Source organism: Scyliorhinus torazame, chromosome 2 (genome assembly GCF_047496885.1).
Source record: "Scyliorhinus torazame isolate Kashiwa2021f chromosome 2, sScyTor2.1, whole genome shotgun sequence".
Taxonomy (NCBI): Eukaryota; Metazoa; Chordata; class Chondrichthyes; order Carcharhiniformes; family Scyliorhinidae; genus Scyliorhinus; species Scyliorhinus torazame.
In genome coordinates, this window is record NC_092708.1 from 113008217 (window position 1) to 113033512 (window position 25296).

Below are 25296 nucleotides of genomic sequence, written 5' to 3' on the forward strand. Positions count from 1 at the left end.
GCGCTGAGGTCCCAGGTTCGATCCTGGCTCTGGGTCACTGTCCGTGTGGAGTTTGCACATTCTCCCCATATTTGCGTGGGTTTTGCCTCCACAACCCAAAGATGTGCAGGGTAGATGGATTGGCCATGCTAAATTGCCCCTTAATTGGAAAAAATAATAATTGAGTACTCAATTTATTTATTGAAAAATAGGAACAAAATCTATGATTACAGTTATGTACCTCTATCTAATCTATTTTGTGCATTCATCTTTAAAAAGAGTGATGGTAGAAATATGAGCAACATCAAGGGAGATGTACTAATACTTTATTTATGTGCAGTTATATAGATAGAACAAGCCAATGATTACAGTGCACAATGATCAGTACTAAATATATCATCAGTTTAAATGGCACATTCTTCGCCAAAGATGCCGAAATGCACCTGCTAAACTTCCATCAAAATATGGAAAACATATTTCATTCTACATTTCATGAAGATGTGCATCTGCATACATATATGCAAAAAAAGTATTTAATATAGCAGTAATTCCTTTAACAATATTTTGGCCCTTCCTCACTACACATGTCTACACAAATAACACTGCGAATAAAATCTAAATGTTAATAATAGATATATAAACAGCAATGAATGTCTATAAAGATGTTTAATACAGAATTTACATGTCGAGTATCCTTTATCTGTAAATCCGAAAACCAAATACATCTGAAAACTGCACACATTTTGAACCTCATGAGCTTGATATGCCAAGTCTGCACGGTTTACCTTGCAATTTTTGTGGTGAACATGTCAAAATACAGGAATCTTGTATTTTCTGTACAATGATATATCTTACTTTCTAGACATAGGCTATTGTAATGCAGGTTTATGTGCAGTATCCGAGAACTGAAATTATCCGAAATCCTAAATGCAATCAGCCCTAAAGGTTTTGGATAAAGGATACTCAATCTGTATTTGGTTGTGGTATCAGCAAAAGATTTCTTTTTGGTCTGTATTTTCCCCCTTTGTTCCAGAAATGTCAAGCCCAAGCACTGTCCTAAGAATGTTCACTTAACACAGAAAAAAATGGAATGACTACTGTTCAATGCTCAAAGTTTTAAATACTAAATTTTTATTTGAGCAAATTATAATTCATTTCTTAGAATGTTGCTCTTTGACCCACATCTTCGAAGTGAAGGTGTCTCAATCTTTCTATGCCTTCAGGAATATTTTCATTACCGATTTCAGCAGAAACATTTGTTTTGTTTAAGATAGATGCATCTTCACCGCCCACATTTTCTTTCAAATGTTCTGGAGGGCGCTTCCACTCTGGATGTATGGCAATCCACAAGATGCATCCTCCAAAGAGCAAAATGAAAACTCCCAGAGTATTGACTAATATAGCCTCAGGAGGTGACTGAGAATATGGGAGTGTAGTATTACTACCTGACCGCCTGAAAAAGCAATTGTAAAAAGTATTTGGTTATAATAATTGTAATTATTTTCATCTAGCTCTGCTCTATTATAGAAATGTTCAAACAAATATTTGGAAATATCATCCAAATTCAGGATTTGGAGTTTTTCAAAGCATACACATGTTAGGAGACAAAATCATGCTGCGAGAATCCGGAAGTTCATGAATTGAATCAAAATGTGCTGAGGAAGATAGTGTTGGTCAGGAGATGAGGGAAAGAAAAAGAGCAGTAAAATAAAATTGTATTTCAAATAACAATTTAAAAAAAATAGCTTTGGCTATTTTGACTTCACCTTATTGACACATTTGTTTAATAAGGATTAAATGGTCATATTGTAGTTGCACACCCTTATTGATATAAATTAATTTGGATGTATTTGGTTGATTTTGTGAATTTTGGAGTGTGTTGTACTAAATACTGTGACGTAACTAAGAACATATGTGTCCTTTGGAAGTGAAATTAAGTTATAGCTAGGACACTTTGGGCTCCAACAAGTCTGGCTTACCAATAAAGTAAAGCTACAGCTACAATGCTGAATTGTCAAAAAGACAGCCTGAGGACTAGATGTACCAGCAAAGATACAAGTTATAATTTAGCAGTTAGGAGGAAAGCCAAGAAATAAATCTGATTGGCTAGAAGAATGGTCTTGGGGCTGGAATGTTCCTAGCCCCTCTGGTTGAGAGATACAAATTAAAGTTACATTGTCGTAAGGAAGATAGGAGCACTTCCTAACGGTTAAAAGTAATATTGGTAAGTGTTGACCATAAGAACTTGAGCTAAATATTGGAAGCGATCAGTAAAAAACGGACATTAAAATAGGGATGTATCACTGAGGGCTTTGCAGGACCTTTGCCACAGGGACATTTGTTGGAGGAGAGTTAAGAGTAGGGCACTTAAGAGTCCTAGAAGTGTACAGCATGGAAACAGGCCCCTCAGCACAATTTGTCCGTGCTGCCCAGTTTTGACCACTAAGCTAGTCCTAATTGCCCACATTTGGCCTATATCCCTCTATACCCATATAACAATCTAAATGCTTTTTAAAAGACAAAATTGTACCTGCCTCTAACATTGCCCCTCTGGACCCTTTTATATCTCTCTTTCTCCCCCCCCCCCCCCCCCTCACCTTAAACCTACGCCCTCTAGTTTTAGACTCCCTACCTTTGGGAAAATATGTTAACCATCTACCTTATCTATGCCCCTCGTTATTTTATAGACTTCTATAAGATCACCCCTAAGCCTCCTACGCGCCAGGGAAAAAAGTCCCAGTCTATCCAGCCTCTCCTTATAACTGAAACCATCAAGTCCCAGTAGCAGCCGAGTAAGGATCTTTTCTGCACTCTTTCTGGTTAATAATATCCTTCTTATAATAGGGTGACCAGAACTGTACACAATATTCCAAGTGTGGCCTTACCAATGTCTTGTACAACTTCAACAAGATGTCCCAACTCCTGTATTCAATGTTCTGACCAAGCATGCCGAATGCCTTCTTCACCATTCTGTCCACCTGTGGCTCTGAACCTGTACTCCTAGACCTTTGTTCTATAACTCTCCCCAACACACTACCATTAGCTGAGTAGGTCCTTCCCCTATTCGATCTACCAAAATGGGATGCATTTATCTAAATTAAATTCCATCTGCCATTCATTGGCCCACTGGCCCAATTGATCAAGATCCTGTTGCAATCCTGGATAACATTCTTCACTGCCCACTATGCCACCAATCTTGCTGTCATCTGCAAACTTACTAACCGTGCCTCCTAAATTCTCATCCAAATCATTAATATAAATAACAAATAATAGTGGATCCAGCACTGAACCCTGAGACACACTGCTGGTCACAGGCCTCCAGTTTGAAAAACGACCCTCTACAACCACCCTTGCCTTCTGACAACAAGCCAATTTTGTATCCAATTTGCTACCTCACCCTGGATTCCGTGAAATGTCACCTTCTGCAACAACCTATCATGCGGTACCTCGTCAAAGGTCTTGCTGAAGTCCATGTGGACAACGTTGACTGCATTGCCTTCATCTACCTTCTTGGTAGACCCTTAAGAAAACTCAATCAAATTCGTGAGACATGATTTTCCACTCTCAAAGCCATGCTGACTATCCCTAATCAGTCCTTGCCTCTCTAAATGCATGTAGATCATTCTGACAACTTACCCCCACAGACAGGCTCACCGGTCTGTAGTTCCCAGGCGTTTCCCTGCAGCCCTTCTTAAACAAAGGCACACATTTGCTACCCTCCAATCTTCAGGCACCTCACCTGTGGCTGTCAACGATTCAAATATCTCTGCTAGGGGACCCACAAATGTCCTGGGATACATTTCATCAGGTCCTGGGGATTTGTTTACCTTAGTGCGCTTTAAGACTTCCAGCACCTCCTTCTCTGTAATATGTACACTCCTCAAGACATCACTATTTATTTCCCCAAGTTCCCTAACATCCATGCCTTTCTCAACAGTAAATACTGATGAAAAATATTCATTTAGGATACCACCCATCTCTTATTGATCCGCACACAGATGACCTTGTAGATCCTTACGAGGCCTTACTCTTTCCCTAGTTATTCTTTTGCCCTTTATGTATTTGTAGAAGCTCTACATGCTGTAAGAATGCAGTACTGAAGATCAGTAGAGTACCAGGATAATGGAATTGGCCCAAGAGAAAGAATGTAAACCGACGTGTGCTGAACTTGTGTATCCTGCCATGCCTCATTTTATGAGATCTGTTAAGGTAGCTGCTGCAAATCGTGATATTTGGTATTTGGACTCCAGCAAAAACCTAATTAAACATTGAACCGTGCTGCTGGCCTGCCTTGGTCTGCTTTAAAAGCCAGCGACTTAGCCCTGTGCTAAACCAGCTCCTAAATGATTAACAGCTTAACAGCCTCCCTTTCTCAATCAGTATGGTTCCGATTCACAGGAAATTGGGGGGGTTGAAGAAAATGGGTTTCAAAATGACAACAGCAGCTTCACTGAGGGCGGGGGGGGGGCTTCATCTTAGGTTTGCGCCAGTAATCCTCCGGGGTTGCGCATCAGGGCTTGTTCTGCTGTAGGGAGGCACCAGGAACGTCTAGTTATTCTCAACGAAAGGGAAAGGATCTGTCCTGGGCTGCTCTCACCTTCCCCCTAGTGGTTGAGTTTAAAACTGCCATGATGAAAATTTGCCTCTCAGGTATGAAGGCCAAGAGCATGTGACTTGTAAATCAAGAAACTTGCACATGCACAAAACTAATTATGTACAGCAATCTAAATAAATATGCTGAAAACTGTTAAGCAGGTGAGATGATAACTATAATGCCACATCTCTGCAAACTTTCATTTCTGACTCCAAGATTTTTAAAAATCTGTACGTTAACCCTCAGATGATGCAGGCTTGCTATAGAGTAGAGATTCTGTGGTGAAATCGGAATCTCTGTATTTGGGTAAGTTTTCCACCTGGCACAAAGACGAGGGTACCCTCCCCCGCCCCTATGTACCTATGAATAAAGCCTTGGCTCAAGAGGTGGATGATCCTCGTACCGCAGCAACAGAAAGTATGGTGCGCTTGCTATGTTATTGTCGCCTGCCCACTGCCGATGGAAGGCTGTGGAGGCCAAGTCACTGGATATTTTTAAGACAGAGATAGATAGATTCTTGATTAATAAGGGGATATGGGGTTATAGGGAGAAGGCAGTAATCCGTGGATGAGAAACATATCAGCCATGATGGGCCGAATGGACTAATTCTGCTCCTATGTCTTAGGGATCAGTTGGAGTTCACTGGGGAATTTAAGAAGCATCGACAGGTGATGCAGGAGGACCTGTACCAGGCGTTCGCAGGACTATGGAACAGGTGGAGCAGCTTGTGATGTTGCAGGGTGCGATGATCCAAGAGGTAGAAAGGGCTTTGATCACAATGATCCGATCATGTCCATAGAGGCGGAGGTGTCAATGCTGGGAAAGGCCCATAAGTTGTTGAACATGAGAGTAGATGAACAGGAGAATCAATTCAGGCAGCAAAATTTCCGAATAGACGAATTGACGGAGAGGGTCGAGGTTACGAGTGCCACCGACCACGTGGCAAAGATGTTTGGGAAGCTGGTCGAGGAGAGGGTCTTTGCGAAGTCCCTGCAGGTGGATCGGGCCCATCGGTTGCTGCGTCAGAGGCTGAGAGGGGCTTTGGTGGGAGGAGGGCTGTACCCCTTCTTTCTGAAGAGTGGTGGTTGGGGAGAATTGTGTGTGTGTGGTGGGGGTTGTAGTCTTGGAGTCATGGGTGTGGTCCTCTGGATCTCCAGGTGGGGGTTGCCAGGCTAGAAGGGATGCTAGTAAATATAAGCAGGGGGGAGGGGGGGGGGGGGGAGAGAGAGACGAATAGGTAGGGTTGGGGGTGGGGAAGCAGGGAGTTAAGAGAGATTTTTGTGCTAGATTGGGATGCCGGATCTTAATAGCAGCATTGGTGACATGGAACTTGCGGGGTTGAATGAAACTTGCGGGGGCTGAATGGCCCAGTTAAAAGATCCTGGATGTTTGCCCATTTGAAGAGCTTAAGGGCAGACATGGGGCGGGATTCTCCGACCCACCGTGCCCAACGCGGGGGCAGAGAATAGCCCTTCACGCCGGAAATCCGGCGCGACGGGGCTTCCGCGATCATCCACGGACCCGCCAGGCGCGGGCGACACGGCGTCGGTTGGGGGTCGTTGAAACACCCCCCCCCACTGCGATTCTCTGCGCTCAACGGGCCGAGTGCCTGCCGATGTGGTTCACGTGGTCCCACCCAGCGGGACCTCGGCGTTCTGGCTGCAGGGGCCGACCGGTGGGGGGGCCGAGGGGATCCGAGTCCGGGGGAGCCTCCACGGTAACCAGGCCCGCTGGTGGCTATCCCGGACCTTAATTCTCCAATTGAACAGTTGGAGGGATTTTACTTGTCTCCTCGACCCAAGGATGAATAGATAGAGCCCCAAGTCATTGGTAACATCTGGATTTTTTTTTTTTTTTTTTTTTTAATGGATGAGATGGGGGTGGGGGGGACCCGTGAAGGTTTAGGCATCCGGGAGAGGGGGTTTTCCATCTTCTCCCACATGTATTGGGTGTATTCCCGAATAGACTTCCTTGTGGTGGGGTGGTCGTTAGTCCTGGGGATTCTGGGGACAGAATATATCGCGATAGTAATATCGGATCATGTGTCACATTATGTAAACGTGAGGGTCGAAATTAGTCAGGCCCAGCAACTGGCATGAAGGAGGTTAAATTTGGCAATCCTCGGGCAGCACGGTGGTTAGCACTGCTGACTTGCGGCGCCGAGGTCCCAGGTTCGATCCTGGCTCTGGGTCACTGTCCGTGTGGAGTTTGCACATTCTCCCCGTGTTTGCGTGGGTTTCACCCCCACAACCCAAAGATGTGTAGGGTAGGTGGATTGGCCACGCTAAATTTCCTTTTTTTAAATAAAAGATTCGGCAATCCTGGCGGACAAGATGTTTTATGAGAAGCTAGCCTCGGCGATAGAGGACTATGTGCAGTTTAACCAGAATGGGAATGTTTCGCCCACCACATTTTGGGAAGCGTTGAAGGCGGTGACTGGGGGGGGGGGGGGGGGGGGGGGGAGAGAAGGTGATACCCTATAAGGCCCACGGGGATAAGTTGGAGAGAGCGGAGAGGCAGGGGTTGAGCAGCGGTATTCAGTAGCCCCGACTAGAGAGTTGTTGGCGGAAAGAAAGAGGCTACAGGTAGAGTTTGATCTGGTATCGATAGGGAAAGCAGTGGGCCAGCTCCATCGTACAAGGGATTGTCCTATGAGTATGGGGTGAAGGCCAGCCACCTGTTAACCCGTCAGTTGAGATGGCAGGCGGCCAAACGGAAGATAGTCCATGTCAGGGATTTTGTGGGGGGGGGGGGGGGGCTGGTGACGACCCTGGAAAACATTAATGGGGCATTTGAGGCATTTTATCAGGGTTGTAGGAGGTCCGAGGCCTGGGTGGAGGGTGCGGAGATAGAGAACTTTCCAGATGGACTGGAATTCCCGGTGGTGAAGGAGGGGAAGGGACAGGGACTGGAGGCACCGTTGGAACTCCAGGAGATAATGGACTGCATTAGCCTGATGCAATTGGGGAAGGCACCGGGGCCGGATGGTCTTCCGATGGAATTTTATAAACAGCTCTTGGCAATGCTGGCACCGCATCTCCTGGGGATGTATAATGATTTGTGGGCACGGGGTGGAATTGCCAGCCATGTGAAGCAGGCGTCCATCTGCTTGATCCCAAAGAAGGATAAGGATCTGATGGAGTGTGGGTCTTCTGGGCCCATTTCCTTGTTGAATATGGATATGAAGGTTTTGAAGAGGCGATTGGAGTGGAGTGTGCCAGAGGTGGTCTCTGAGGATCAGACCGGCTTTGTCAAGGGGTGACAGTTGGCGAGTAATATTAGGCGGCTTCTGAATGTGGTGATGACTGCTTCTAGGGGGAAGGTGCCAGAAGTTATTATTTCAGTGGATACGGAGAAGGCGTTTGATCAGGTGGAGTGGAGGTACCCGTTCAGAGGTCTTGGGGCGGGATATTTCCAGCTCTATAGGGGCACGAGGTAGGGATGCCCATTATCTCTGTTGTTATTTGCGCTACCTATAGAGCCCCTGGCTATTGCGCTTCGGGTGTCAAAGGACTGGAAAGGCATAGGGAGACAAGGTATCTCTCTAAATGGTCGATCTGTTACTATTCGTCTCAGATCTGCTTGTATGTATAAAGAAAATAATGGGACTGTTAGGGAAGTTCGGGTCCTTTTCAGGGTGTAAACTCAACGTGACACAGAGCGAAGTATTTCTAGTGAATTCTCAGGGGAACTGTTCAGACCGGGGTGCCTTGCCTTTTAAGCCAGCCAAGAAGATATTTAGGTACTTTGGTATTCAGATGACTCACGACTGGACCACGATGCACAAATGGAACCTGGCCAGCTTGGCGGGCGGGGTGAGGGGACCTGAAGAGGGGTGATGCTCTCCTGCTCCCCTTGCCAGAAAGAGTGCAGACCATAAAATGAACATTCTCCTGAGGTTTTTGTTCCTGTTTCAGTCCCTCCTGATCTTCCAAAGCTTTTTTTTGTAAGGGTGAATAGGGTAATTTCGGCCTTCGTGTGGGCAGGTAGGACATCCAGGATGCGGAGAGCCTCCCTGCAGAGGGGATGGTGGCCGGGGAGCCGTTACTTAATTTATTACATTAATGTTTATACTTACAGAGAGAAAATAAGTTTTTCAGTTATTCCCATTTCGGCTGCAGTAACTGACATTCCAAAGATGAAAAGACCAACACCGACGTGAAATGACATGTAAAATGTCCTGATAAATGTAGGAGTGCAGGGCAGCAGGAAAGTGCACAATCCTAATAGTAGCTGAAAATAGAAGAAATTATTGTATTGTTATATGACAGAGAATCAATCTGTTCAACATTTTTCACAGCTCACGAGAAGAACCGGCAGCTTTCTGAAGGAGTAAGCCTTATTCTTACAAGGTTATTCTGTACAAATATATGTAGAAAAATAGGAAAGGAAATGAGATGGCAGCTCGAGTGATCTTGAAGTTCTCAAGCAACAGAAGAATAGTTACTAACTATTTATCTTTCTAAAGTTTTTACGAAAACAAGTATTTGATTTAATATGTCATTTTTTTCCCTCATTAAATGCAGTCGGGCTAGTCAACAATCTAAACCTGGAGCAGCAAAGAGTCTGGACAACAATAACTTAGTTGGCAACAGTGGTGGCAGAGAAGTGGTGACTGGATATTGTTGGTTTATGTATCAAAATTCCAAGGCATAGAGCTTAAGAATAAATGAGAGGGTATGCAACAAGTAGGAAAAGGGTACAAAACTCAGAGCCATCAGTACTTGTGCATGAAACATAGAAAGCTAGCACACAGGTGCAGCAGGTAAGCAGGAAGGCTAATGGAATGTTGGCTCTTATGTCAAGGGGGTTCATAGAATCATAGAATTTCCAGTGCAGAAGGAGACCATTCGGCCCATCGAGTCTGCACCAGCCCTTACAAAGAGCACCCTGCACAATCCCACGTATCTACCCTATCCCCGTAACCTAGCAACCCCAACTTAACCTTTTTGGACACTAAGGGCAATTTAGCATGGTCAATCCACCTAACTTGCACATCTTTGGACTGTGGGAGGAAACCGGAGAACCCGGAGGAAACCCACGCAGACACGGGGAGAAACGTGCAGACTCCGTACAGTGACCCAGCTGGGAATCGAACCTGAGACCCTGGAGCTGTGAAGAGGTACTGGTGAGACCACATCTGGTTTTGGTTCCCTTATTTAAGGAAGAGGTTCCGAGAATGTTCACTAGGATGATCTCCAGTATGGAGGGGTTGTCATGAGCAAAGGTAAACAGGTTGGGACTCTTGCTCATTGGAATTTAGAAGAATGAGAGGTGATCTCGTTGAAACATATCATTTTATGAAAACACGGGGAGTCCATAACGAGTTGTAACAAATGAAACAAAAGTTTATTTACAAGGTTTATGGTACACTGCTCCCAGTAGTATCCCAGCCAGATCGGAGAAGGCCAGTCTTGAACTGGTCGACCTTATATACTATGTTAATTGAGCTTCCCCGACCCCAAGCGAGGACGCCCGTATTCCGCAAGGGACACGGGGAATACAATCATTCCCGTCCTGTGTGGGTGCAGGTAATGACATTTCACCCCCCGCCCCCCTCCCCCGCAAAGTCCGAAGTTCCAACCGAAGGTTGCGGACGATGAGGAGGAGGAGAAGCCGAAGGATGATGACGGATTCTTTAGCTCAGGCGGAATATCCTGCACCCGAGGCGTGGGTCTCCTACGTTAGGGAACGCCCTTCTAATTTGAACTGGTGACTACTAGTAAGGCTGTGCACGTCAGATACAGTGCTCCACGGTTACCTTCTGCGAGCCAGTCGTCTTCTGCCTCATCAACACAAGTGGTCGACTGTCTCCTGAGAGATCCCAATGATCCATAATAAAGACTGCAATCCTGTTTCCACTCCTCTGGAGGTCAGTACTGCTTTCAGACCATATTACCGTGACCTATATGAGTCAGAAACTCCTCTGGACAAATCAAGTATGACAAGCTTTCTGGACGGTTTGCGTATCCCGAGTATCGAAGAGAGAAGGAAACAAGAAGTGGATTCCCTATTATGCCTGGGAGAGACTTTAAATTGTTTTGGGCTACTGCAATCGGACAAACCCACGGGTCATAGAGTCACAGATAATGTTAATAAACTAAAATACACACAGAGTCATAGAATAACTACAGTGCAGGAGGCCATTCGGCCCATCGAATCTACACCGACCCTCTGAAAGAACACCCTACTTAGGCCGACGCCTAACCCCACCTAACCCTTTTAAACACTAAGGAGCAATTTAACATGGCCAACCCGACACTCGAAGAAGGGACAGACTCCACACAGTGTCCCAAGGCTGGAATTGAACCCGGGTCGCTGGCGATGTGAGGCAGCAGCGCTAACCACTCTGTCACCATGAACTCCACTTCTTCCTGCGCCTGACTTAGCTTAATTCGGTTTAAAGTGTTGCACACAACGCATTGAACCAAAGCGAGGATGAGTGGGTTTTTCCAGGATGGAAGACAAGTGTGATCGTTGCTCACTTGCGCCAGCCAACCACACTCACATGTTTCAGTATTGTCCCAAACTTGTTAGTTTTTGGGTTTCCTTTTTTAATACTATGTCGGAGGTTCTTCAGGTGTTTCTAAGCCCATGTCCACAGGGGCCATATTTGGGGTCTCAGACTCACCGGCATTTCACTCTGGGGTTGGGGCAAATGTCCTCGCCTTTGCCTCATTGGTGGCCAGGAGACCAATGCTGCTTAGCTGGAGATCTCTCCCGCCGTCTAGTGCATCTGACTGGTTGGGAGATTTCATGTCATTTCTACATTTGGAAAAAATTAAGTACACCATCAGGGGTCGGTGGGCAGATTCTACCTGAGCTGGCAACTATTTATTTCCTTTTTAAAGATTTAGGTAGAGGGTTTAGTTTAAAGTGGGGTTCGGTTTTATGTCACAATTTTGATGAAAGAAAGATAACTTTTTGACTTTGCTGTTTGATTGTTCATAATATGATTAATGTTAGTTTATAAAATTTCAATAAATATATTTATTTAAAAAAACAACTCACTGGAGTAGGCTCCAAATTACCATCCTCAATGATGGGGGAACCCAGCAAATCATTGCAAAAGAATGGGCTGAGACATTTGCTACAATCTTCAACCAGGAGTGCCAAGTGGATGATCCAAGTCAGCCTTCTCCAGAGGTCCCCAGCATCACAGATGTCACCGCCTCCTCCCTCGGTCAGCGATGCCCCCTTCACCTTTCACAGCCCCCTCCCTCGGTCAGCGATGCCCCCTTCACCTTTCACCGCCTCCTCCCTCGGTCAGTAATGCCCCCTTCACCTTTCTCCGCCTCCCTCGGTCAGCGACGCCCCCTACACCTTTCACAGCCTCCTCCCTCGGTCAGCGATGCCCCCTTCACCTTTCACAGCCTCCTCCCTCGGTCAGCGATGCCCCCTTCACCTTTCACCGCCTCCTCCCCTCGGTCAGCGATGCCCCCTTCACCTTTCACAGCCTCCTCCCTCGGTCAGCGATGCCCCCTTCACCTTTCACAGCCTCCTCCCTCGGTCAGCGATGCCCCTTCACCATTCACCGCCTCCTCCCTCGGTCAGCGATGCCCCTTCACCTTTCACCGCCTCCTCCCTCGGTCAGCCATGGCCCCTTCACCTTTCACCGCCTCCTCCCTCGGTCAGCGATGCCCCCTTCACCTTTCACCGCCTCCTCCCTCGGTCAGCCATGGCCCCTTCACCTTTCACAGCCTCCTCTCTCGGTCAGCGATGCCCCCTTCACCTTTCTCCGCCTCCCTCGGTCAGCGACGCCCCCTACACCTTTCACAGCCTCCTCCCTCGGTCAGCGATGCCCCCTTCACCTTTCACAGCCTCCTCCCTCGGTCAGCGATGCCCCCTTCACCTTTCACAGCCTCCTCCCTCGGTCAGCGATGCCCCCTTCACCTTTCTCCGCCTCCCTCGGTCAGCGACGCCCCCTACACCTTTCACAGCCTCCTCCCTCGGTCAGCGACGCCCCCAGCGATGCCTTTCACAGCTGCCATATGAACTCAATCATCAATGCTTTCTCTTCCCAGCCTTCAGAGCAGCGGCCACGACACTAGACAACACTGCCATGGCAATCTCTGATGTGGAGATGTTGGACTGGGGTGAGCACAGTAAGAAGTTTTACAACACCAGGTTAAAGTCCAACAGGTTTGTTTCGATGTCACCCCATCTCTGGATCTGTAAAGATTTAATCACCTGCTAATGCTCACATTCCAAGCATTGTCTGGCGTCTTTGAATTTGTCTATATATATGTTTCTGGAGCATACCTCTTCATTCACCTGAGGAAGGAGCAGCGCTCCGAAAGCTAGTGACATCGAAACAAACCTGTTGGACTTTAACCTGGTGTTGTAAAACTTCTTACATGGCAATCTCTGCAAGACGTGCCAGATCATCAATATGGGTACCACCATTACACGCACCAGGTACATGGTACATACTCGTGCGACTCGGCCAACGCTGTCTATCTCATACGTTGCAGGAAAGGATGTCCCGAAGCGTGGTACATTGACGAGACCATGCAGACCCTGCGACAACGGATGAACGGACATCGCGCGACAATCGCCAGGCAGGAATGTTCCTTTCCAGTCGGGGAACGGCAGTCAAGGGAATTCAGCCTCTGATCTCCGGGTAAGCGTTCTCCAAGGCAGCTTTCAGGACCCGTGACAACGCAAAATCGCCGAGCAGAAACTTATAACCAAGTTCCGCACACATGAGTACGGCCTCAACCGGGACCTTGGATTCATGTCGCATTACATTCACCCCCCCACCATCTGGCCTGGGCTTGCGAAATCCTACCAACTGTCCTGACTTGAGACAATTCACACCTCTATAACCTGGGATTACCACTCTCTCTGGATCTGTGAAGACTTAATTACCTGCAAATGTTCACATTCAAAGTATCGTCTTGCATCTTTAACTTTGTCTATATAAATGTTTCTGGAACATACCTCTTCATTCACCTGAGGAAGGAGCAGTGCTCCGAAAGCTAGCGATTTGAAACAAACCTGTTGGACTTTAACCTGGTGTTGTAAGACTACTAACTGTGATCCCTCCTCAAGAGGACCAAAATTGTGCACAGCACACAAGGTGCGGTCTCACCAATGCCTTGTACAGTTGCAGCAACACTTCCCTGCTTTTATACTCTATTCCTTTTGCCATAAATGCCAAAATTCCATCTGCCTTCCTTATTACCTGCTGTACCTGCATGCTAGTTTTCTGTGATTCATGCATCAGGACACCCGGGAGAATAGACAAAAAAGAAAAGGAGGTGGTGTAGGAATATGCTAGTGTAGTGCGGATAAGAAAGGAATGATTGTAAGGGAATAAGAAAGGAAACCAGGGCCGGGACTCTCCCCTACCCGGCGGGGCGGGGGAATCCGGCGTAATGGAGTAGTGGCAGCCACTCCGGTGTCGGGCCCCTACAAAGGTGCAGAATTCTCCGCAGCTTTAGGGGCCAAGTACTCATCTTGAGGGGCTAGGCCCGCACCGGAGTGATTTCCGCCCCGCCGGCTGGCGGGAAAGGCCTTTGGCGCCACGCCAGCCGGCGGCGAAAGGTCTTCGCCGGGCGACGCTTGCGCGAGGGCGTCAGCGGACGCTCACGGCATCCCCGCGCATGCGCAGTGGAGGATGTTTCTTCAGCCTCCGCCTTAGTGAAGACCGCCGATTGGTGGGCCCCGATCGCGGGCCAGGCCACCGTGGGGGCACCCCCAGGGGCCAGATCGCCCGGTGCCCCCCCCAGGACCCCGGAGCCCGCCCGCGCCGTCTGCTCCCGCCGGTAAGGTAGGTGGTTCAAGTCCACGCCGGCTGGCAAGGGTTGACAGCGGCGGGACTTCAGCCCATCACGGGCCGGAGAATCGCCGGGGGGAGCCCGCCGACCGGCGCGGCGCGATTCCCGCCCCCGCCGATACTCTGGTGGCGGAGAATTCGGGACACGCCGGGGGCGAGATTCACGCCAGTCCCCGGTGATTCTCCGACCCGGCGGGAGGTCGGAGAACGCGCCCCAGATATGGATTTTTCATAAGTGTAACAAAATTGAAGGAAACGATTTAGCAGACCATTCTGTTCTACAGAAGGGGGAAATCTGGTTAGCCAAAAAGATTTTAGAACATAAAACATACAGTGCAGAAGGAGGCCATTCGGCCCATCAAGTCTGCACCGACCCACTTACGCCCTCACTTCCACCCTTTCCCTTCCACCCTATCCCCGTAACCCATTAAGTCCTCCTAACCTTTTTTTTTGGACACTTATGGGCAATTTAGCATGGCCAATCCAAATAACCTGCACGTCTTTGAACTGTAGGAGGAAACCTGAGCACCCGGAGGAAACCCACGCAGACACGAGGAGAACGGGCAGGCTCCGCACAGACAGTGACCCAGCGGGGAATCGAACCTGGTACCCTGGCGCTGTGAAGCCACAGTGCTATCCACTTGTGCTACTGTGCTGCCCAAAGATGGCCCCAAGGAGAGCGGCATCACCCGTCTGGGATGCCGGGTTAGACCGAATGCTGGCAGCAGTGGAGGAGAGGCGGAACACCCTCGTCCCCAGGGTGGACAGGCAGCTACCGCCCACAGACGTCAACTGGACAGACGGACACAGGCACACACACACTGCACCAAACTCCAACACGTGTATTGTCCTCTTTGGCCAGCTGCCTTACACACACATGCCACCAGCTACAGACCCCCATGTAACTCGCCTCCACATGGCTCACCATGTCCTTTATGTGCCCCCTAGGAAAAGATAGCCCATAATCGTCGGGAGCGGGAGAAGACCGGAGGTAGCAAGCCGGACCTCAGGGCTTTCATCGCCACCGAACAGAGGGCAACGGAGGTGGCCGGGGATGTGGAAGTGAAGGCTTTCTCCCAGGAGCAGATCAGAATGGGACAATCAACATGATCCCCCAGTGAAAAGTGATGCCCCTATAGCAAATGAGTCACCCCTGTCCCCCAGACCACTCATTTCCGATATCTCACCATGTGTCTTGCCTTTTGTCTTGCAGGATCACCAGAGACGAAGCCTGGTCCTCTGGTGCACCTTGCCGTGCCTACAACCCCAGCATACCCCAGAGGACCAGTCTGGGGTTAACACCAACTTCTCAGCACTGCATTCACCAGCACCCTCCACCAACCCAGATACCATCACCTCAGTGGATCATATTAGTGAAGAGGCTCCTCAGTCACCATCTGAAGCACACATCACACATGCTGCAGCACATCAGGTGATGGTAGGGACACCAGAGGGACTGGTCGGTCGGAGAGCTGCCCGATCCCAGGAAACAACTGTAGTCCATACATCACAGATAGAGATGCAGACACAGAGCCAGGTTTACAGGAAGGGGTGTCAGCAACTTTCCAGCACCTGCAGGTGCAGTAGGAGGAATCCAACCGTCCTCGGGCGCAGAAGACGGTTCTGACAATGCTTGGTATCCAGGCCAACACTAAATGGGCATAGAATCATAGAATTTAGAGTGCAGAAGGAGGCCATTCGGCTCATCAGGTTTGCACCGACCCTTCAAAAGAATACCCTACTTAAGCCCATGCCTCCACCCTATCCCCGTAACCCCACCTAACTTTTTGAACACTAAGGGGCAATTTATCATGGCCAATCCACCTAACCTGCACATCTTTGGACTGTGGGAGGAAACCGGAGCACCCGGAGGAAACCCACGCAGACACAGGGAGGAAGTGCAATCTCCACACAGTCACCTGAGGCCAGATTTGAACCCGGGCTCCTAGAGCTGGAGGCAGCAGTGCTAACCGCTGTGCCACCGAGTCTGCGGTGGAAGCCCTGGGTGAAAAAGTCACAGCCATGGGTCAAGGCATCCAAGGCTTGGGGAATTCTGTGCGGTTGATGGCCGAGGTTCAGGCCCGGGGAGCCCAGTCACAGGCAGTCATGTACCGTGAACACATTGCTGCGGTGCTCCAGAGCTTGGCCCAGTCACAAAGGGTCGTGGCTGAGGGTGTCGAGAGCATTGGCCAGGCGCTGACTGACCTGATATGCCAGAGGGACCTGGCACAGTCTCAGTGCTCCATGTTTGAGGGCAATGAGACCCTGGTTGACACAAGAGCGGGCTTCCAGGAATGGCAGCGCCAGGTGACGGTGGAGCCACCGGAGCTCACTTTGGCCTCACTTCCACCCTGTGGAGTAGCCCTGGGGCCATCGAGCACCCTGAGGGAGGTAGAAGTGATGGGGCCCATGCCAGTGACTCCAGCAGGGGAGTTGCTGGATCAGCTCAGAGCTTTTGAATCTCCCCCAGCTGACACAGGCACATCTGATAGACAGAGGGCAAAGGCACCTCAGGTCAGAGGGCGAGGTACACAGCAGGCCCCCTCCACGTCTGATCTGTTGTCCTGGGTCACACCTAGAATGAGCTCTAGGCCATGTAAGATAAGAAAATTAGACACCAGTTAAGTTGGCACATGTGCTTTGGAGGCGGTTTCGACAGCACTTTGGGTTGAGGGCGGGGTCAAGGGAAATGCTGATTTGGGGGAACCATAGATCTGAGCCAGGGAAGTGGGATGGAAATTTTCGGAGATGGAAGGAGAAAGGAATTAGGACACTAAAAGATTTATTTCTTGGGGGTCGTTTTGCGGGATTTAAAGAGCTGGGAGCGAAGTATGGGCTGGAGCAGGGGGAAATATTTAGATATATGCTGGTTCGAGACTTTGCCAGAAAGGAGATACAGAGCTTCCCAGTAGAGCCGGCTTCCACATTGCTGGAGGAGGTGCTGACAATAGGGGGACTGGAGAAGGGGGTAGTATCGGCGGTTTACGGGGCTATGTTGGAGGGGGAGAAGGCGCCGTTAGAAGGGATCAAGGCAAAGTGAGAGGAAGAGTTGGGAGAGGGTATGGAGGAGGGGTTCTGGTGGGAGGTGCTCCGGAGGGTAAATGCCTCCACCTCGTGTGCGAGGTTAGGGCTGATACAGCTGAAGGTGGTGTATAGAGCGGACCTTACAAGGGCGAGGATGAGCCGGCTCTTTGATGGGGTAGAAGATGTATGTGAACGTTGCGGGGGTGGGGGGCCCGCAAACCACGTTCATATGTTTTGGTCCTGTCCAAAGCTGAGGGTTACTGGAAGGAGGTGTTTAGGGTAATCTCTAAAGTGGTGCACGTGAAACTGGACGGGCCCTCGGGAGGCCATATTCGGGGTTGGAAAAGGACGCGGAGGCAGATGTTGTAGCCTTCGCCTCGTTGATCACCCGAAGCTGGATCCTGTTAGGGTGGAGATCAACCTCTCTACCCTGTGCCCTGGCGTGGCGGAGGGAGCTGCTGGAATTCTTGACGCTTGTAAAGGTCAAATCTGAACTGAGGGGAAGGATGGAGGGGTTCCACAATTCATGGGCATTATTCATTATGCACTTTCGCGAATTAGATCACATCGAACATTAGGGGGGTTGGGGGCTTGGGAGGGTTGGGGGAGGGGGCCTGTATGTGTTAATGGTGACTATGGGTGATTCCCGATTCCTTTTTGTCATTTGTTTATGTTAACATGCGGGCCAATGCCTGGGGTTTGGTGGGAGGATGGGATCGTTGTTATTGATATGGGGATTGACATTACATTCGTTACTGATTATTGTTTGGTGTAAATTTGGGAGAAAATGTGAAAAAGGGAGAATAAAATTTTTTTTTTTTTTTTTTTAAAGTTGGCACAAGTGCAGGACATAGGTTAGAGGCAGGGGTCAGGGCACAATGCTGTAGATGGTCACGATTAAACACCTTCGCACCAAAACTGCAACCTACCTCAATCTTCTGTCTGAAGGGTGTGAGGGATGGGCTGGACTGGGTGTGCCGGGTTTTGGGAGAGGGGGTTGCGGCATCAGAACCGCATCTTTAGGATGCCAATGCACAGCTTGATGACATTCTTGGTCACTGCATGGGCGTCGCTGTAGAAATTATCTTCTCTGCCTTGGCCTGGGGCCTCTGGAGACAGGAGTCATTAGCCACAGCTTCAGCGGGTAACTGCCCAATAGCCAAGCCCTCACCCGAGGGAGAGCATGAAAGGTGCTGGGAATTTCCAAGTGTGCCAGGATGTAAGAGTCGTGCACGCTGCCCAGATACCGGGCGCAGATATGTATTATATGTAGCTGGTGGTCACACACGAACTGCACATTCAGGGAATGGAAGCCCTTCCTAATTATGACGCAGACCCCCTGATGAGCTGGTGCTTGCAGGAGACATTGGTCCCATCTATCGCTCCCTGGTCCTGGGGCATGCCAGCAATAGTGGCTAATCTCGCTGCTTGGGCATCCTGGTGGGCTTGGTCCAGATTGAAGGCGATAATAGTTCACTGCCCTGGCACATAGGGCATCCATGACAGTATGGATGAACCGGTGTATGGACGTACCTGTGTACGGACGTCTGTGATATCCCAGACAGGTCCCCTGCCCGGAGTCTCAGGCAGCACACATGGTCCATAGAAACATAGAAAATAGAAGCAAGATTCGGCCCTTCGAGCCTGCTCTGCCATTCATTATGATCATAGCTGATCATCAAGTTCAATATCCTGATCCCACTTTGCCCCCTTCCCTTAATTCCCTTTAGCCCCAAGAGCTATATCAAATTCCTTCTTGAAATTACACGTTTTGGTAGCAAATTCCAGATTTACCAGTCTCTGGGTGAAGAAATGTCTCCTCACCTCAGTCCCAAAAGGTTTACCCCTCATCCTCAAACTATGACCCCTAGTTCTCCTCCTTCTTACGCTTTACATACCCACCGGGACCCTCTCCCAATTCATCAGCTCCTTTTAGACCTTGTACACCTTCTCCTCCCCCATCTCCTCCTTCGACAGTACCTTATCCTGCAACCCCAAGGGCAGTAGCCCAGGAAAAGATGGCATCTCTCTCCTCACAAAATCCTGAACCTGCAGGTACCTGAAACCATTCCCCCCGGGCAACTCATACTCTTCCTCCAGGTCCTCCAACATTGTGAACCTGCCACCCATAAATAGGTCTCCGAACCGCTCGATCCCTGCTAGCCGCCACCCCGAAACCTCGCATCCAGCATCCCCACCCCCCGCCAACCTATGGTTGTCACAGATCGGTGCCCACACCGAGTCACCCTCCAGGGGCTGGTTTAGCACAGGGGGCTAAACAGCTGGCTTGTAATGCAGAACAATGCCAGCAGCGCGGGTTCAATTCCCGTACCGGCCTCCCCGAACAGGCGCCGGAATGTAGCGACTAGGGGCTTTTCACAGTAACTTCATTGACGTCTACTTGTGACAATAAGCAATTATTATTATTATCCAGGCCCAAATATCGCCTCCACTGTCCCCACACCCTCAAGGCTGACACCAACACTGAGCGCATGGAATGCCTGGCATGCGAAAACTGCAGAGGCGCTGTTAACAATGCTCTGAAGCTCGTTCTACAAGAAGCCGCCTCCATCCGCCCCCACACCAATCCCTCCCCTACTATCCATTTCCTAACCATGGCGATGTTCACTGCCCAATAGAACGCCTTTGGGAAAAAGATTGGGAGATTTTGAAATACAAACTGAAACCTTGGCAGCACCGTCATTTTTACTGTCTGCACCCTTCTGGCCAGTGACAATGGCAGCACATCCCACCTCTAAAAGTCCCCTTCATCTGCTCCACCAACCGGGTCAAATTCAACTTGTGCAACTGCACCCAGCCCTGCGTCAACCGAATGCCCAGGTATCTAAAACTCCTCCCATAATGTTAAATGGCAGCTCCTCTAATCTCCTCTCCTGCCCTTTGGCCTCAATCGGGAACACCTCGCTCTTTCCCATGTTCAACTTAATAATAATAATCTTTATTAGTGCCACAAGTACATTAACACTGCAATGAAGTTACTGTGAAAATCCTCACGTTGCCACATTACGGCACCTGCTCAGGTACACAGAGGGAGAATTCAGACTGTCCAATTTACCTAACAAGCACGTCTTTCGGACCCATTGGAGGAAACCGGAGCACCCGGTGGAAACTTACACACACATGGGGATAACGTGCAGACTCCGCACAGACAGTGACCCAAGTGGGAATCGAACCCGGGTCCCTGGCGCTGTGAAGAAACAGTGCTAACCACTGTGCTACCATGCTGCCCAGAGAACCAGCCAAAATCCCCATAATACCCCCCAAAGCCACCCAGTGGGTCCAAAATGTATAGCAGCAGGTCGTCTGCGTACAGACCAGCACCCCCCCGCACAATCCCTTGCACCCTAAGCGCCATTGCCAACGGCTCTATTTCCAAGGCAAAGAGCAATGGGGAGAGCGGGCACCCATGCCTCGTCCCACAATGCAGCCCAAAATATCCCGAACTCACTCTGTTCGCCCACACACTTGTGACCGGCGCCTTATATAGCAGCCAGACACAGTCCACAAACCCCTGCCCGAATCTGAACCGCCCCAGCACCTCCCATTTATTCCCACTCCACCCGGTCGAACGCCTTCTCCGTGTCGGTCGCCCCTACCACCTCCAATTCCTGCCCCTCAGGAGGCATCATAATTACATTGAGTAGCCTCCTCATATTTGCCTCCCTTTCACAAACCCCGTTGTGCCCTCGCTATCACCCCCAGGACACAGTCCTCAATTCCCGAAGCCAGCACCTTGGCGTCTCCATTCAACAGAAATATCAGACAGTACGACCCATACTGCTCTGGATCCTTGTCCTTTTTCAATATCAGGGAGAAGAATGCCTATGATAGCGTAGGGGAGAGATCTCCCTCCCTCTCCCTAGCCTTGTTGTATGCCCTCACCAGCAGTGGCTTTAAGTCCCACCCCACCAATTGTTTTATAGAACTCCACTGGGAACCCATCTCGGCACAGGGCCTTCCCTGCCTTCATCGTTTCCCTCAACCCGATTGGGGCCCCGAATCCCTGCACCAACTCCTCGCCCATCCTGGGAAACTCCAACCCATCCACAAACCGCCGCATTCCCTCCAATCCTGGCGGGGGCTCCGACTCGTATAATAAAACCCCTCAAAGACACCCCGTACAGGTCCAAAGCCACCCTTCCCACCTTGTCCTTTACTCCGGCAATCTCCTTCGCCGCCTCTTGCTTCCGATTGCTGCGGTATCCCACTAGTCATTGCCCACCAATCAGAAAAAGACCCATTTATTCCAATATTTTTCTTCCTGTTTTCTAACCAGCTTTTTATCCATCTCAAGACACTCCCCGTAATCCCATGCACTTTAACCTTGCGCATTAATCTGCTTTGTGAGACCATGTTGAGAGTCTAAATAAACCATATCAACCGGTTCTCCCTGGTCAACTCTACTGGTTACATCTTCAAAGAATTCTAGTATATTTGTCAAGCATGATTTTCCTTTCAGAAATCCATGCTGACTTTGTCTGATTACACCACTGCTTGCCAAATGCTGTGCTATAAAATCCTTGATAATGTACTCCAGCAATTTCCCTACTATCGATGTTAGGCTCACAGGTCTATAGTTACCTGTTTTCTCTCTACCTCCCTTTTTGGTAGCGGGGTTACATTCACTACCCTCCAATTTGTAGGAACCATTCCAGGGTCCAAAGAATTTTGGAAAATGACCACCAATGGATCTACTATTTCTAGGGCCACTTCCTTATGTACTATGGGAGCAGATTATCAGACCCTTGAGATTAATCTGCCTTCAATTCTATTTAATTTCCCCAAAATAATTTCTTTGCTAATACTAATTTCCTTCAGCTCCTCACTAAAATTTGTGCTTCTCAGAACTTCCAGTACATTATTCATGTCTTCCTTTGTGAAGAAATTAAATGAAAATCGCTTATTGTCACAAGTAGGCTTCAAATGAAGTTACTGTGAAAAGCCCCTAGTCGCCACATTCCTGCACCTTTTCAGGGAGGCTGATATGGGAATTGAACCGTGCTGCTGGCCTGCCTTGGTCTGCTTTCAAAGCCAGCGATTTAACCCTGCGCTAAACAGCCCCAGAAGCAAAGCACAAATTTAGTTCCTCAGCCATTTCTTTGTCCCTGTTATGAATTCCCCCATTTCTGACTGTAAGGGCCTACATTTGTTTTAATTAATCTTTTGCTCTTTACAAACCTTTGGAAACTTTTACAGTCAGTTTTTATGTTCCCTGCTAGTTTCAAATTGTATTTTCCCCTTCTTAATCAATCCATTGTTCTGCCTTTGCTGAATTTTAAACTTTTCCCAATCCTGAGGTCTATTGTTTTTTCTTGCTAATTTGTATGCCTCTTCTCTGAATCTAATATGGTCTCTAATTTCCCTTGTAAGCCATGGTTTGGCCACAGTTAACTTTCTACTCTTGCGCCAAATAGGAATAAACAACTTTTGGAGTTCACATATTCATTCCTTGAATGCCTGCAATTGCCTGATTGCGGTCCTTCCTTTCAGTAATGTTTCCCAGTCCATCATTGCCAGCTCATGTCTCACACCAAGCAGGCCCTCGAAGGACAGGCGCTGAAGGTACAAATGTGGCCTGATGCGGCACCTTCGTCGCATCTCCTTCTCCTTGGCCTGTTGGACAGCTGCCTCTCCAGCCTCAACGGCTTGCCCCACTTTTCTGGGGCAGGCTCCTCCTATACAGACAGGGTCCTCTCTGAGCAGGCCCTGTATCTCCAGCCTTCGTGCATCCGCAAAGGCAGCTGCAGCCAAATAGACAGCGAGCATTCCTGGCAGGTGTCTGAAATGCACTGCCTGAGATGAGCTAGAGCCAAATTCAATTGTGACTTTCAAAAAGGAATTGGATAATTAAGAGCCTCCGCTCTGTCTGAGTTATAACCATTCTGTGATTCCAAGCAGATACAAACTTTTTTTCGGAAGACCCATTTTTACCAACCAGCCAAACTTCGGGATCCGCGCCGGCCGACCTTCGCGACCCACCATTTCCTCTTGCCTTGTTTGCTGCTGACTATTGGAGGAATAGCAATCGTGCCCAAAGCACGTGATGTCGACGTTCGGTGGGAGCGTGACTTGCTCTCTGCCTCTCTTCAGGTACAAAGATTATATAGAATTTTTTTTTAAATCTTCTGCGTCTTCGATTGCGCAAATTTGCGGGGAACAGCTGCAGCAGCCGGCTTTTAACCTTCTTTTGTTGTATTCCCAATTCTAGCCTCTTGTGCATTATTTGCTTTGCTCCATAATTGACGGCTGTACTGTCGGCCGCTATTGCCCGAAACTCTGGAAAATTTTCCTTAAACCACTCTGCCTCTTTAACTCTCTCTCTCTCTCACTTCCTTTAAGTCTCTCCGTCCGTTGTGGTGCTCCCGATTGCGCAAATACACGTGCAGCAGCCGGTTTTTAACAATGCCGGCTGCGAGCAGCCTTCAAAAAGGCCGCAACTAAATAGAAAAAATGCGTCCGCACTGTGCATGCGTGCTCGCTCATCGGTGTGCATGCTCGGTGCGGCTGCATTTTTATAAATATGGTCGCGATCTTTTTGAAGGCCGCTCGCAGCCAGCATTGTTAAAAGCCGGCTGCTGTGGCTGTTGTGCGCGAATTTGTGCAATCAGGAGCGCTGCAACGACGGCTCCGCGACCCTCTCGACACTCGCCCACGACCCACCCGCAGGTCGCAACCCCGACTTTGAAAATGCCTGAGGTAAACCATTAAATAACCAAGTTTTAGGTTGAATTAAAAAAAAACAAAATAAGTGTACAAAGCAGCAGCTAAATTTGTATAAAGCGTGGCTGTGTGCTTTATTGAGCATTGTATTATAGATAGATAATTAAAGCCATAGGCAATATAAAATATACCTACACTGGCATGATTTCAAGTTTGAGTAACTGCAGTCATGAGGAGAGATTTGGGATAAAACATAATGCCCAGTGGAGTGGAGAAAGGAGTTTAAAACGAGTGTTCAGAGACCTGTCATAGCCAGCATTCTTCTGGTTGGGAAGTTGGGCGATAAGGGATAATCAATTTAAACTCATCACCAAGGGTCTGAAGAGGCAATTTGGGTGAAATTATTTATGTAGCGAGTTTGTGGGGAATGGAGTGCTTCCCAAAGAGAACGATGCAGAGCTCAATGTATTTTGGAAAAGGGAAACCTAATTAAACATCTGAAGCAGAGATATGTCGACAGCAATGGGAAATGTAGGGACAGTGGGATTAGTTTTGTATTGTCCTAGCATAGCATCAGCAAATACACAATGGGCCTGTTGACCGCCACCTTTGGGAATTCAGATAGAGGTGGGAACAGTTGGGATAATTAAACTTAGCTTTTACAAATCTCCAGTGATAACTCTCAGATTTATTTTCTGAGTGGTGAATAATTAAAAATTGATTTGCTCCTGAATTTGAGGGAAGAAATACCGACGTTTCCATCGTCACCAAAATCAGTAGAGATGCACGTACATCGCTGCATCAGTGCTGTCAACACATATCTCCACACCCGACTTTCAGCAACAAAGATATCAAAAAGAGTATACAGGTTAGACTCCTTTAAAGGAGGAGACCTGGATCATTAGATACTATGAAAATAAATATCAGCCTTCCATTCCGAGTTAGATGTGAAGCAACGATAGTAGTGCAGCAACACAGTTCCCATGGCATCCCAAGGAAACACAGTAAAAAGGTGAAGTAGGCCATTCAGTGCGTTGAGCCTGCACCGCCATTCAACTAGATCATGGCTAATCTTCTACCTCAAAGCCAATTTACAGCGCTATCCCCCTACCCCTTGATGTCTTTAATATCCAGAAATCTATTTAGCTATTCAATCTGGTTTATTGTTGTAGCCACCTGGGTTGGCCACTTCCCGACTTAAAATGGAGAACCGCAAAGACTGAAGGGAAATTCAGCC

General features: G+C 48.6%; 1 protein-coding gene across 1 annotated transcript in view; it reads right to left on the minus strand.

Moving 5' to 3' along the window:
* Positions 1-288: 288 nt before the first annotated feature.
* Positions 289-25296, minus strand: part of cybrd1 (cytochrome b reductase 1) — a 42591-nt gene continuing 17583 nt past the window's right edge. Inside the window, exons 3-4 of the mRNA XM_072475675.1 lie at positions 8652-8806; positions 289-1432 (exon numbers count right to left, since the gene is read on the minus strand). Of these exons, the coding sequence (XP_072331776.1) occupies positions 1138-1432; positions 8652-8806 (450 nt within the window). The 3' untranslated portion in view covers positions 289-1137. The remainder of the gene's footprint in view (positions 1433-8651; positions 8807-25296) is intronic.